At 40.2% G+C, this 12,498-nt stretch overlaps 1 protein-coding gene across 1 annotated transcript in view; it reads right to left on the bottom strand.

Moving 5' to 3' along the window:
• LOC117494653 (adenylate cyclase type 2-like) overlaps positions 1 to 11,984 on the bottom strand; it is a 34,250-nt gene extending 22,266 nt beyond the window's left edge. Inside the window, exons 1-5 of the mRNA XM_034145589.1 lie at positions 11,769 to 11,984; positions 8,889 to 9,952; positions 3,183 to 3,380; positions 2,114 to 2,275; positions 146 to 295 (exon numbers count right to left, since the gene is read on the bottom strand). Of these exons, the coding sequence (XP_034001480.1) occupies positions 146 to 295; positions 2,114 to 2,275; positions 3,183 to 3,380; positions 8,889 to 9,677 (1,299 nt within the window). The 5' untranslated portion in view covers positions 9,678 to 9,952; positions 11,769 to 11,984. The remainder of the gene's footprint in view (positions 1 to 145; positions 296 to 2,113; positions 2,276 to 3,182; positions 3,381 to 8,888; positions 9,953 to 11,768) is intronic.
• Positions 11,985 to 12,498: the final 514 nt, after the last annotated feature.

Raw genomic sequence — 12,498 nt, 5'->3', positions numbered from 1 at the left:
TGCCCAGGGACACGACGACATGCTGACTGCAGTGGGGTTTGAACCTGTGCTCCCCTGATCCGAACACCAACGCACCATCCACTGCGCCACACACACCTCCCATACCATATGATGAGTTTGAAGACAGAGTGTTTCTTTGTACTACCTGCTGATATTTCCTGATTTCCTTCTGGGAGCGTATGGTGCTGAACTCCTCTCTCTTCAGATTGGATTTCCTGAGATCCCGCTCCGTCATCCACAGATGGAAAATCCCCACGCAGTTCACACACATAAACAGAAACGCATTCGCCACCAGCTGCGAGAAGAGAAAAGGAGATTATTTACACTTGACTAATTATCCAGCGGAAACAATATTGTCAATCAATCACTGACAGAGAGTTGGAAAAACAAAAACATTATATTATATATCCAGAACATGTCTCTGAAGTGTTTGGCTCCAAACACCAAACAGATCATTGCAGCATCCCATAATCCCCTCTGTTTCAGCCCTGTTTCAAAAGTGCTGATTCTCTGGGTGTTTCTCAATGTCGAGGACGCTTCCTTGGTAGGACATGTCTTCCGAGTCAGGTCCTTCAGAAGCGAGGCAAGAATCCTTCCTAGCCTCGGAAAACGAAGAATGGTCGGAACAGGCTAACAGGTGTGCCGGTGTGCGTCATATGCGAGGCCCCGCCTTACATTTTCCACCAAAGATTTTGGAAATTGGTCCGTGCGCAAAGCATTGTGGGGATTTTAAGACCGCGGAGGATACACATGTGCAGCCTCGAAATTTCCCGCAACGAAGGACGCCGGCCTCGGTAGGATTCCAAGGATCCTGGACATTGGAACAGTCTTTCGGTGGGACTCGATGACGTAGCATCCTTGAAATAGTGGCTCTGGAGGATCCTTCCTCGACATTGAGAAACACCCTCTGTCTGTTACTTTAGATGAAAATAAGGAGCCCCTCCCCACGCCCCTCTGAGAGAGATTTGGTTCAAAAGAACACAATGGTGCTCTAGGAGGAGATTCAGGTGATAAGGTGGGGGGGGGGGGGGGGGGGGGTGGTTACCTTGGTTGCTGATTGGCTAATGGTTACACAAGCCAACACATCGTTATGACATCATAAAGTGGCCAAAATGATGTAGAAGAGACATGGAGAAGTGGATTTTGCATAATAAGTGACGTTTAACAAAGTAGAGAGTGATGCAGATCATTTGCATCTTTCCAGGAAACTGTAACACCTGCTGTTCACACACATTCCCCACAAGTGTGATTTGAATAAGGATGCTATTTTCTGGCACATGCGAAAGATGCTTATCTCTTTAGATGGCCGAGTCATTTGTTCATATTTGTCTACATTTACACATGTACTTTAACATGTACATGTGTTTTTTTAACCTTCACACTTTGTATGAAGGTAGATATGGTGCAAAATGCGAGAGTGCTGATATGAGCACTTGCAGAAGAAAAATCTGAGCTTGTGTGCATACATTTACACTTGTATAAAATATCCACGTATCTGTGAACCACATTTGAAGTCACAGAAGAAAAAAAAAAGTTTTGTAGCTTGTAGGAAAAAAAATGAACTTAGTGATGAAATGTTCACTTGCAGAAAAATATATATTTTTAAAATATATTTTCCATTACAACTGCAACTTGGTTATTACCACCTCTCAAATCAGTCATTACAACTTCACGAATCTGCTCTGTGGCAGTATAAATCGACGAATCTGCGGCCTTGACTTTTGCTACACTTCTTGCGATGAATGTGTCGCTCAAGTAATTTTCACCTATAGATGTGGGGGGAGGGAGGGGGGTTGGAGCGAAGGGGCGGAGCTATCAGAACGACAAGGCGCAAGCTCGGGTCAGTCACACACAAGTGACGACTGTTGCCCCTTTCACACCAACGCAGCTTTTATTATATAATAATAAAGCACTGGTTCTTACTATCATAATGGTTCAGGTATTATGCGATCATTTTATTAATTTATTCGTTTATTTGGCAGCGACATTAATGAACACTTAAACCATGAAATATGCCAAGTGTAAATATGCCGGATTTAGCTTTGAGCTACTTTCCATCCGCAGTCCCTCACATAAATGTATGTTAAGTTCAAAAATAAATAATAATGTTTACCTGCACAGCCAGGTCGGGTGTCTTTGGGTTGGTGATGGGGACGTAGACGCTGATGATGACGATGTGCGAGACGCTCGTCCAGATCCCAACCATGAGGGCCCAGGCCATGGAGAGAGGAAGCACCGTGTACACGCTCAGAGAGAGGAAGAGGAAGAACGCCACCTGAGGAGTTAGGGAAAGATGCACAGAGTTACTGAACAGCTAAAGAATATATAATATGGGATGGTGTTCATCAGGGGTGTCAAACTCAATTTCATCGCGGGCCACATTCGCATAAAGGTTGCACTCAAAGGGCCGGTTGTAACTATATAAATATATAATATATACATAATATATTATATTACATTATTGCCTCTGAATTGGATTATTATCGGATAGGATAATAACTTAGTAATTAACTACGTCTGAAAGCAGAAGTCCAGGGCAAATAATTGCAAGTCTCTTCAGTGAGCATGTCACAAAACGAGATGCATTGTGGGACATGTAGTTTATGGGCAACCTGCTTCTGTAAAGTGGCATGTAACCGTATAATAAACGTATTATATTCTTTGCAAGCTCTTTTGCGGGGCCACATAAAATGAAGTCGCGGGCCGGATTTGGCCCCCGGGCCTTGAGTTTGAGACCCCATGGTACTATCAGAGAAGTTAAGATATGAATTTCACCTGTCTCTCCTTTTACCTTATGGACTGTGAATCGTCAAAAAGTGACCAAAATCTTTTAAAGATCTTCATGACAGTGAGTTAAAAAGGCCGTAAAAAGGCAAGGGGCTCTGTAAGGAACCTCCCACTATCGACCAATGGGTACATTCAATTTATGGAACGTATGTCGTTCATTTTAAGACAAAATGGGGCATATAACTCACACAAAAGGGGTGACAACCTTTCTTGAATTTGATGTATTGATATATTGCCTTTATATTCTCTGATGGCCTACTCGTGATCCCTTGGTTGTAGCTGTGTTTGTTTTGAGTTACTAAGTATTTGATGTCTCTTTATCCGCCTTTTGTCCTGAAGTGTCCTTTCTACTGATGTACTAAACCTCATTATTTCTTTCTGTGTTTCCTTCTCACCTGTTCCCACGCAGTGACGGGTCCTCCAGTGAAGATGAAGACGATGGCGGTGACGTACAGCGTCCCCCAGACGAAGAGCGCCAGCGCCCCCCCGCAGCGCCGCACCGTGGCCAGCCAGGGCAGACAGACGAGCAGGAAGAAGCTCACACACAGAACCACACACAACACTGACAGCGCACCCACGTGACGAAAGATGTTCTGTGGAGGGATGGGCGAACGATTAAAAACATGTTATCATTCACGTTGTTTAAGACACTTAACTGTCATGGATGTTGTGTAGTAGGCAGAGTTAAAGGTCCCCTATCATACTGTTTTTTATCAATATATTATAGGTCTCAGATATATACAGAGCCTGTCTCTGATTGGCTGAAACATCAAACAGATCATTGCAGCATTACCCATAATCCCCTCTGTTTCAGCCCTGTTTCCAAAGTGTTGATTCTCTGTCTGTTACTTTAGATGAAAATAAGGAGCCCCTCCCCACGCCCCTCTGAGAGAGATTTGGTTACAAAGAACACAATGGTGCTCTAGGAGGAGATTCAGGTGATAAGGTGGGGGGGGGGTTACCTTGGTTGGTGATTGGCTAATGGTTACACAAGACAAAAAAACGTGATGACATCATAAAGTGGCCAAAATCTGATCAGCTCATTTTCAGACAGGTTTTTATAGAAATGGATCAGGACAAAAAAAGAGAGAATCTTTGTTCCTGAAACTTTCAGAATCTCTTTCCACAGAGGGGACACATGTTGATGTAGAAGAGACATGAAGAAGAGGGGACACATGTTGATGTAGAAGAGACATGAAGAAGAGGGGACACATGGTGATGTAGAAGAGACATGAAGAAGAGGGGACACATGTTGATGTAGAAGAGACATGAAGAAGAGGGGACACACGTTGATGTAGAAGAGACATGAAGAAGAGGGGACACATGTTGATGTAGAAGAGACATGAAGAAGAGGGGACACATGTTGATGTAGAAGAGACATGGAGAAGAGGGGACACATGTTGATGTAGAAGAGACATGAAGAAGAGGGGACACATGTTGATGAAGAAGAGACATGGAGAAGAGGGGACACATGTTGATGTAGAAGAGACATGAAGAAGAGGGGACACATGTTGATGTAGAAGAGACATGAAGAAGAGGGGACACATGTTGATGTAGAAGAGACATGAAGAAGATGGGACACATGTTGATGTAGAAGAGACATGAAGAAGAGGGGACACATGTTGATGTAGAAGAGACATGAAGAAGAGGGGACACATGTTGATGTAGAAGAGACATGAAGAAGAGGGGACACATGTTGATGTAGAAGAGACATGGAGAAGTGGATTTTGCATAATACTGTAGGTAACCTTTAAGAACTGTAAATTGTAAATACAGGTAAAGCAAGTTCATAGCAGGGATTACAATGATGGTTTTTAGAGATCATTAACATGTTTCCAGGGTTTAGGATCATCTAGTACAATAGACGCCAAAATGATAAATCTGCACGTAGAGAGTTTTCCTTACGCTTTTTAAATTAAGGTAAACCTGCTTCCCCTTATGTAAACATACAGTCTATGTCAGGAAGTTGCTACTTAATTTAACCAACCAGAAACTTGACACCTTAATTTGTCAAATCTAGTATTAATTAAAACATCTTTGGGTTAAAAGTTGGACTTGGTGATGTAGAGAAGACATGAAAAAGTGGATTTTGCATTATAGGTGACCTTTAAGACACTTAACTGTCACATATGTTGTGTAGTGAGCAGTGTCAAAGGGGTCTCAGTCTGCTTTTTGGGCTTTTCCCTTTCCTGTAGTGTGTTATATAGGTTTTTTCCCGCATGTAAATGGTCTGCAAAGGCTCCTTTGTTTACTTCTGCAACAATGTGACATCACTATGTAATGATTCCCCTTCTATTGGCTAACGCTCCAACACATTTTACGTGATAGGCTAAGGGGCGGGACATCTCTAAGCGGTTGACCAATCGCAACAGAGCCGGCCAGCTAACCAATCAGAGCAGACTGGGCTCTGGTTTCAGACAGAGGGTGAAAAGAGGTGCTGGAGCACAGGCAGTATGAGAAAAATAAAGAGCTTTCTGAACATTAAAGCATGGAGACATGTAGAGACACTACATACTGATATACACCTGAACATCAGCAGGAGAGGACTCTTTAAAGTAGAGACACTACATACTGATATACACCTGAACATCAGCAGGAGAGGACTCTTTAAAGTAGAGACACTACATACTGATATACACCTGAACATCAGCAGGAGAGGACTCTTTAAAGTAGAGACACTACATACTGATATACACCTGAACATCAGCAGGAGAGGACTCTTTAAAGAAGAGACACTACATACTGATATACACCTGAACATCAGCAGGAGAGGACTCTTTAAAGTAGAGACACTACATACTGATATACACCTGAACATCAGCAGGAGAGGACTCTTTAAAGTAGAGACACTACATACTGATATACACCTGAACATCAGCAGGAGAGGACTCTTTAAAGTAGAGACACTACATACTGATATACACCTGAACATCAGCAGGAGAGGACTCTTTAAAGTAGAGACACTACATACTGATATACACCTGATCATCAGCAGGAGAGGACTCTTTAAAGTAGAGACACTACATACTGATATACACCTGAACATCAGCAGGAGAGGACTCTTTAAAGTAGAGACACTACATACTGATATACACCTGAACATCAGCAGGAGAGGACTCTTTAAAGTAGAGACACTACATACTGATATACACCTGAACATCAGCAGGAGAGGACTCTTTAAAGTAGAGACACTACATACTGATATACACCTGAACATCAGCAGGAGAGGACTCTTTAAAGTAGAGACACTACATACTGATATACACCTGAACATCAGCAGGAGAGGACTCTTTAAAGTAGAGACACTACATACTGATATACACCTGAACATCATCAGGAGAGGACTCTTTAAAGTAGAGACACTACATACTGATATACACCTGAACATCAGCAGGAGAGAACTCTTTAAAGTAGAGACACTACATACTGATATACACCTGAACATCATCAGGAGAGGACTCTTTAAAGTAGAGACACTACATACTGATATACACCTGAACATCATCAGGAGAGGACTCTTTAAAGTAGAGACACTACATACTGATATACACCTGAACATCAGCAGGAGAGGACTCTTTAAAGTAGAGACACTACATACTGATATACACCTGAACATCAGCAGGAGAGGACTCTTTAAAGTAGAGACACTACATACTGATATACACCTGAACATCAGCAGGAGAGGACTCTTTAAAGTAGAGACACTACATACTGATATACACCTGAACATCAGCAGGAGAGGACTCTTTAAAGTAGAGACACTACATACTGATATACACCTGAACATCAGCAGGAGAGGACTCTTTAAAGTAGAGACACTACATACTGATATACACCTGAACATCAGCAGGAGAGGACTCTTTAAAGTAGAGACACTACATACTGATATACACCTGAACACCAGCAGGAGAGGACTCTTTAAAGTAGAGACACTACATACTGATATACACCTGAACATCAGCAGGAGAGGACTCTTTAAAGTAGAGACACTACATACTGATATGAACCTGGACATGATACGTCTCTTTATAGCAGATACAAACAGATAAAACAGGAGCATTTTATGTTAATATATATTTCTAAATACCTTCCCATTTCGACTCAGGTGTCTACTATATCCAAAAAGCCTAAAATGCCTTTAATCATCAGACATGAAAGTCAGGCTGAGCTTTAAACAGCTGGTGCAATGCCTTTTAATGTAATCCTGCCATGAGTTTTTTATTTTGTACCCCTAGGGAATTAACATTGTTGATATTGATGTCAACTTACTTTTTCAAAGCCTTTTAATGCAGTGGACGATTAACAAATTCAAGTTCAGCTCAGGTCGTGTCCACTGATTCATGGAAGCCATAAAATGTTGAAGAAAGAGCTCAAAAATTAATCTGTTAAATACATTGAATAATTCCTGAAAACAACGGCTGTATTATGAGGCCAACAATGTGTTTTCAGTGCCTTTTACTTCCTTTAATAATTGAGGCTTAAGAATGCTGTGGTGTTTTTGGAAGAACAGGTTTATTGATCTATTTCCTTGAAGTTGGCTTTGTTTCTCTTGTGAGGTCACTCTCTAAACTGTTTTTAATATCCTCCTTTACTTGGTCTTCCTTGTCTTCCGAGTAGGTCAAACTTAACTGTCTCTAACAACACTGAACTGTGACCTAAAAGTAGGGCTGTGCAATTAATCGTATTTTAATCTCGATTACGATTTTGGCTTGCAACGATTACGAAAACAACGTAATCGAAATAAAACGATTATTATTTTTATTAAAAAAAAAAAAAAAAAAAATGTAATTATTTTTTTTTAGTGGTTTTTCAGTTGAATTATACTTAAAGTTCAGGGTAATCAACTGTTAAAAATATACTGTTCCAATTTTTTTTTTCAATAAATAGATGTTTTCAAAGTAAATGGATAATCGTTTTTAATAATCGTGATATCAATTATTGACCAAAATAATCGTGATTATGATTTTTGCCATAATCGCACAGCCCTACCTAAAAGTGTGCAAAATATTAGCCTTAAACCCCAGAAATGTAGACTGATGAAATACATGTATGTTATGTTTATTGACAGTGGTCAGGGTTAGAGAAGGGATTTTGGTTAAAGTGGGGTATGTTTTTGGCTTCTAATGTTTCTGTATAATACATGAAATCTCTCACTTCTACATGTATTAATGATATATAATGTAAATATGTTATGTTATTTTGTGGGCCCCTATTGTCTAGTTTCCTATAGCTTATCAGGGTGTCTCCATTATGTCTTATGATTGTATCAAGTGGATTTGTATGCAAAATAATATTGAATAAATGCAATAAATTCTCCTGATTTGAGTTCTCCAGAGTGAGGACTTCTTGCTTTTCTTTCATATATAAAAAAAATTTAAAAAAAAACCTTTTGGTCAAAAAAATTTAGGACAAATTAACACATTTAAAGACATCATTATGAATGATTGTTTAGGGGCTTTAAAATAACTTAAAGTGGCAATAGACAAGAGTGTTGCTTTAATCTATTATTAAAAAGTAATGTAACGACATGATCTGAGTTTTGGCATCTAGATAAGTAGACTTTTCTGGGACTTTTTAAATAACTTAAAGTAGCAATATACAAGATGTTGGCCCCATCTGAGTTTAGATTGGTCCCCAAGCCCAATGATAATAATAATAATAGGTTAACAATGAGAAGGGGAGGGTTTCAATGTAAACTGTTGTTATATTGCAAATGTCTACTACTCCCTGTAACTGTTGAAATGTCCTCAACTGTCTTCTACTGTAAATAAAAGTAATAATAATAACAGATTACATTTGTATAGCGCCTTTCAAGGGACCCAAGGCCGCTTTACATGGTGAACACACACACAAACTAACAAAAGGGGCAAATAATAAAGTAAAAATGTAATAAATAGCAGTAGGAGTGGAAGCAGGGGGAATGTGATGGGTTAGGGGTCACACACACACACACACACACACACACACACACACACACACACACACACACACACACACACACACACACACACACACACACACACACACACACACACACACACACACACACACACACACACACACACACACACACACACACACACACACACACACAGTCTCACCCTTCCTGTGGTGGGGATCAGGACGATGAGGGCGACGCAGAAAGCCAAGGACAGCACCAGACCGGTCAGCATGGCGGGAGTTTCCTCCACACACTGCAGGAAGGCCCTGTGAAACACCTGATAGCAGCAGCACACCCCCTCCTTCACACTCTGCCTCGACCGGGTGCTTTTCTTGTCTTCTCCTATGTCCTCGTCGTCCCACCTGACGTCGATGCTGTCCCGTGTTTGTGGGAGTTTGAATGGCGTTGTTGGTGAACTGCCACTCAAAGAAGAGTCTGTTTTAAGAACGCCTCGATCATCATCCGGACTTTTTTTGCTGTTTTTAAAACTGTGTGCGGAGATTTTGACAGGAGAGATTTGATTTGTCTTTTTGAATCCATCGAGCTCCGATATCTCTTCGCCAAAGTTAGATTTTGTGCCTTTTTCTACGGCTTGTAGCCTATCAGAGGAAGAGTTAACCAGGTTAGCATGATCTGTTGTTGTTGCTCCCTTCATCAAAGACTCCAGAGGTTCAGGGCTCTGCACTTTTTTAGCCACACCGACCTCTACGGAAACAGGAGATTTGCTTTTATTTAACGCGCCGTCATTCCCTTCATTTCCTTTCAAAGTGTCACTGCTTAATCCGTCTTTTGTTTTACTGAAGTCGTCCAGCTCCATGATGTTACCTCCGGTGTTTTTCCCCTCTCCATCGATAGACTTTACCACAACGTCCGGCACTAAAGCCACTTTTGGTGCTTCGTCTTCTCCAGTTCTCCTCTTGTCCGTAAAACCTTGCGACTCGTCTGGCATCGTGACCTGTGTGAGTGAGAGGGATCTCCTCGTCTAGCGCCTTGTCACTTTACTTTTTCTTGCTGTCTGTCTCTGTCTACATGATAAAAACACACGAGGATAGCGACTTCTTTCGTTTTTCACCTGTCAGCTGCTGTTTATGTCCGTGCAGAAGGGAGAGCGTTCACCTTTGACTGCATGTCAGATGAAATGAATTAGAACAAAACAAAAATCTGGGATTTTTTTTTACACCAAATCCTTCTTTGACGATCACTGAAGCATACTGGATGAAATCGCTGCCCAAAAAAAGACATAAACAATAAGAAAGGTTAAAACACAATAACAAACATAATCATTCAGAGATTAGCTGAATTATTTTGTACCTGTGTCCCTAGCAAAGTCCACTAATGAGAGCAGGGAAGTCCTGCTCATTGTTTTCATGCCATTATAATGAGACACTTCTTCTAGTCATTTCCCCATTATGCAAAAAAAACTTGTTCTTCTAGCTACAAATTCTTCCACTGCAACACACACACACACACACACACACACAACACACGTATACACACTTCCAGGTGTGTAAAGGAATTAAGTTTCAGCGACGCACCCAGCTCACATTAAAAAACATTTTTTCCCAGTAACCTCCACCTACATTCAGTCGCTTCTTCCCCATCATGTGACTGCACAGATTACCTTTGTCAGCTCCAATGTCACCATCAATTTCAGGATTTAAAATGTTTAATCTTCTGCTACAGGTATATCTGATTTAATAGCGAAGAGAGGGATTAAACAGTATCTGATTAATAATGTTACCTAAATTGACCTGCGGTGAGTGTTAAAAACCTCGTGCTTTGTCCTTTACATTACATCAATATGGCTTCTTTGTTGACTTTTACAAAAGGGTGTACTGTGTGTCTTTTTTTTTTAAGTCTGACACACTTTAAACTCTGGCACTGTGTGGTAATGACAGTGCATTTTTTGTTGTCCACTGGAGTCCCTTTTCCCTGTTCTAAAGAATAAAGAAAGAGGGGTTTTCCGAAACTTACTCAGATGTTTTTGGCTTTAAAATCAAACCATGGAAATGTTATATTTTCACTTTATTCAGTGTCTTCCAAGTTCGGATGAAGTTAGACACCGTTAATTTGACTTACAGTCACTTTTAGAGAACTAACAATAGAAAATAAAGACAGTTATTGAAGATTATTATGTTGTATTTTAACCTATGGATGCAATTTTACCAACTTAATAGATACACTCAATCCATAAGCCTTGTTGTTTTGATATAAAATGCCTATCGTAAGACCTCCAATTGCTTGTTTGAAACCCCCCACAGATATTTCCATTATCATATCAGACAGCAAACAGCAGAAAAAATAAAAATAGAAATGTGTGTAAGTGGACCAATATAATCTGTCCAACCACACCATTCACAAATACAAAGCTGCATATTGAATGTTTTATTGTTGAATTACCAAAGGAGTATTATGGCAAAATATGTTATCACAAATAAGCGAAAAGTGACTGACAGTGTTAACAAAGCTATCTTTCAATTTAACTTGCCTTATCTTTGGTTTAACTTGGCAGCAGGTGTAAGCTTTCAATAAAGTCATTTATAATAATTCAATATCATGTAAAAATAATCAGCTAGTTAGTTATCATTGGTTCTAATAAATGCACGTCCTCCTCTCTCGTCATTAAAAACTCATTTAATTATCAAAAAGGACTACAAACTAGAGATTCAATTGATTTTCTGTTCTGAAAAGGTGACTTTTTATTATTGGAAGCCAATTTCTGGCAATTCTTTTGAAATACTAAGCCATTATTTTGAGAAAGGTTTTCAGTAAAATTACTTACAGGATATTTTGAAGCATACAATTGGCAGAAATGTGCTTCCATACATAATTGCGGCTATTTTTCATGGCATACTATTAGGAACAGTTAACAATTTCCTTTAATAGTTCACTTAGTAGGCTCTATTATCGGTTCAGTAACTTATTTCACGTTAATAAAGGCTCACTGTGTGACAGGACAAAACAGAAACACCGGGTTTGATCATTAACATGAGAGCTGAAGCACAGAAATGTAAGGAAATAAACCAAATCATATTCTTACCTCATCGTTTATTAATGTTCTCGTCGCTGTTTCCCTTTAACTTCAACGAGATAAAGTAAATTTCCCTTTGTGTTTTTAATCGCCCAGCTCTTAAATACACTTTGGGCGTTTACATCCGGGTAAATATGTCGAAATGATCCCGTAAAAACAGTCTTTTCTTCCAAAAAAAACAGACGTTAGAAAGTCTGCGTCTGGCTCTGGGCGCGAGCGAGTCTGTGTGAGGTGGTTGGAGCGCGAGGCAGGTGAATGCGGGGGCGTGCACGCGAGAGCTCTGGTCCTCCTATTCAAATATGAAGAGGTAAACAGAGATGGAGAGGAAGGTCAAAGGGCACACTGTCTGCAGGTGTTTTGTCTTAAAACGAAGTACACACTTAAAAAGACACTTGAGGTGGATTTAAGGCTTAGCTTGTTTGAACTAGTCTTAGGAATCAAAAGGTTGTTGGTTCGAGTCCCACAACAGACCAGGAGGGCTGCATGCAGAGGCTAAATGTCACTTTATTTGCAGTGTTGCTTTAAAGGGGCTCTATAATGCTCATGTTCAGGTTCATATTGGCATTTTGTGTCTCTACTGTGACAACAAAATGACCAAAAAAACTTAGAACGGTATTTGTATTACATCAAATGAAAAAAGAGAAACAGTAAACGACACACTATTGGAAAACCTTCAAGGCAAACATAATATATCATCCTCTCTGAGTTTATCTCTCCTCTGTGTACCCCTGTGCGTCTT

Source organism: Trematomus bernacchii, unplaced genomic scaffold, assembly GCF_902827165.1.
Source record: "Trematomus bernacchii unplaced genomic scaffold, fTreBer1.1, whole genome shotgun sequence".
In the NCBI taxonomy this organism is placed as follows: domain Eukaryota; kingdom Metazoa; phylum Chordata; class Actinopteri; order Perciformes; family Nototheniidae; genus Trematomus; species Trematomus bernacchii.
Note: the sequence above shows the minus strand (reverse complement) of the source record. Positions and strands in the feature narration are given on the sequence as shown.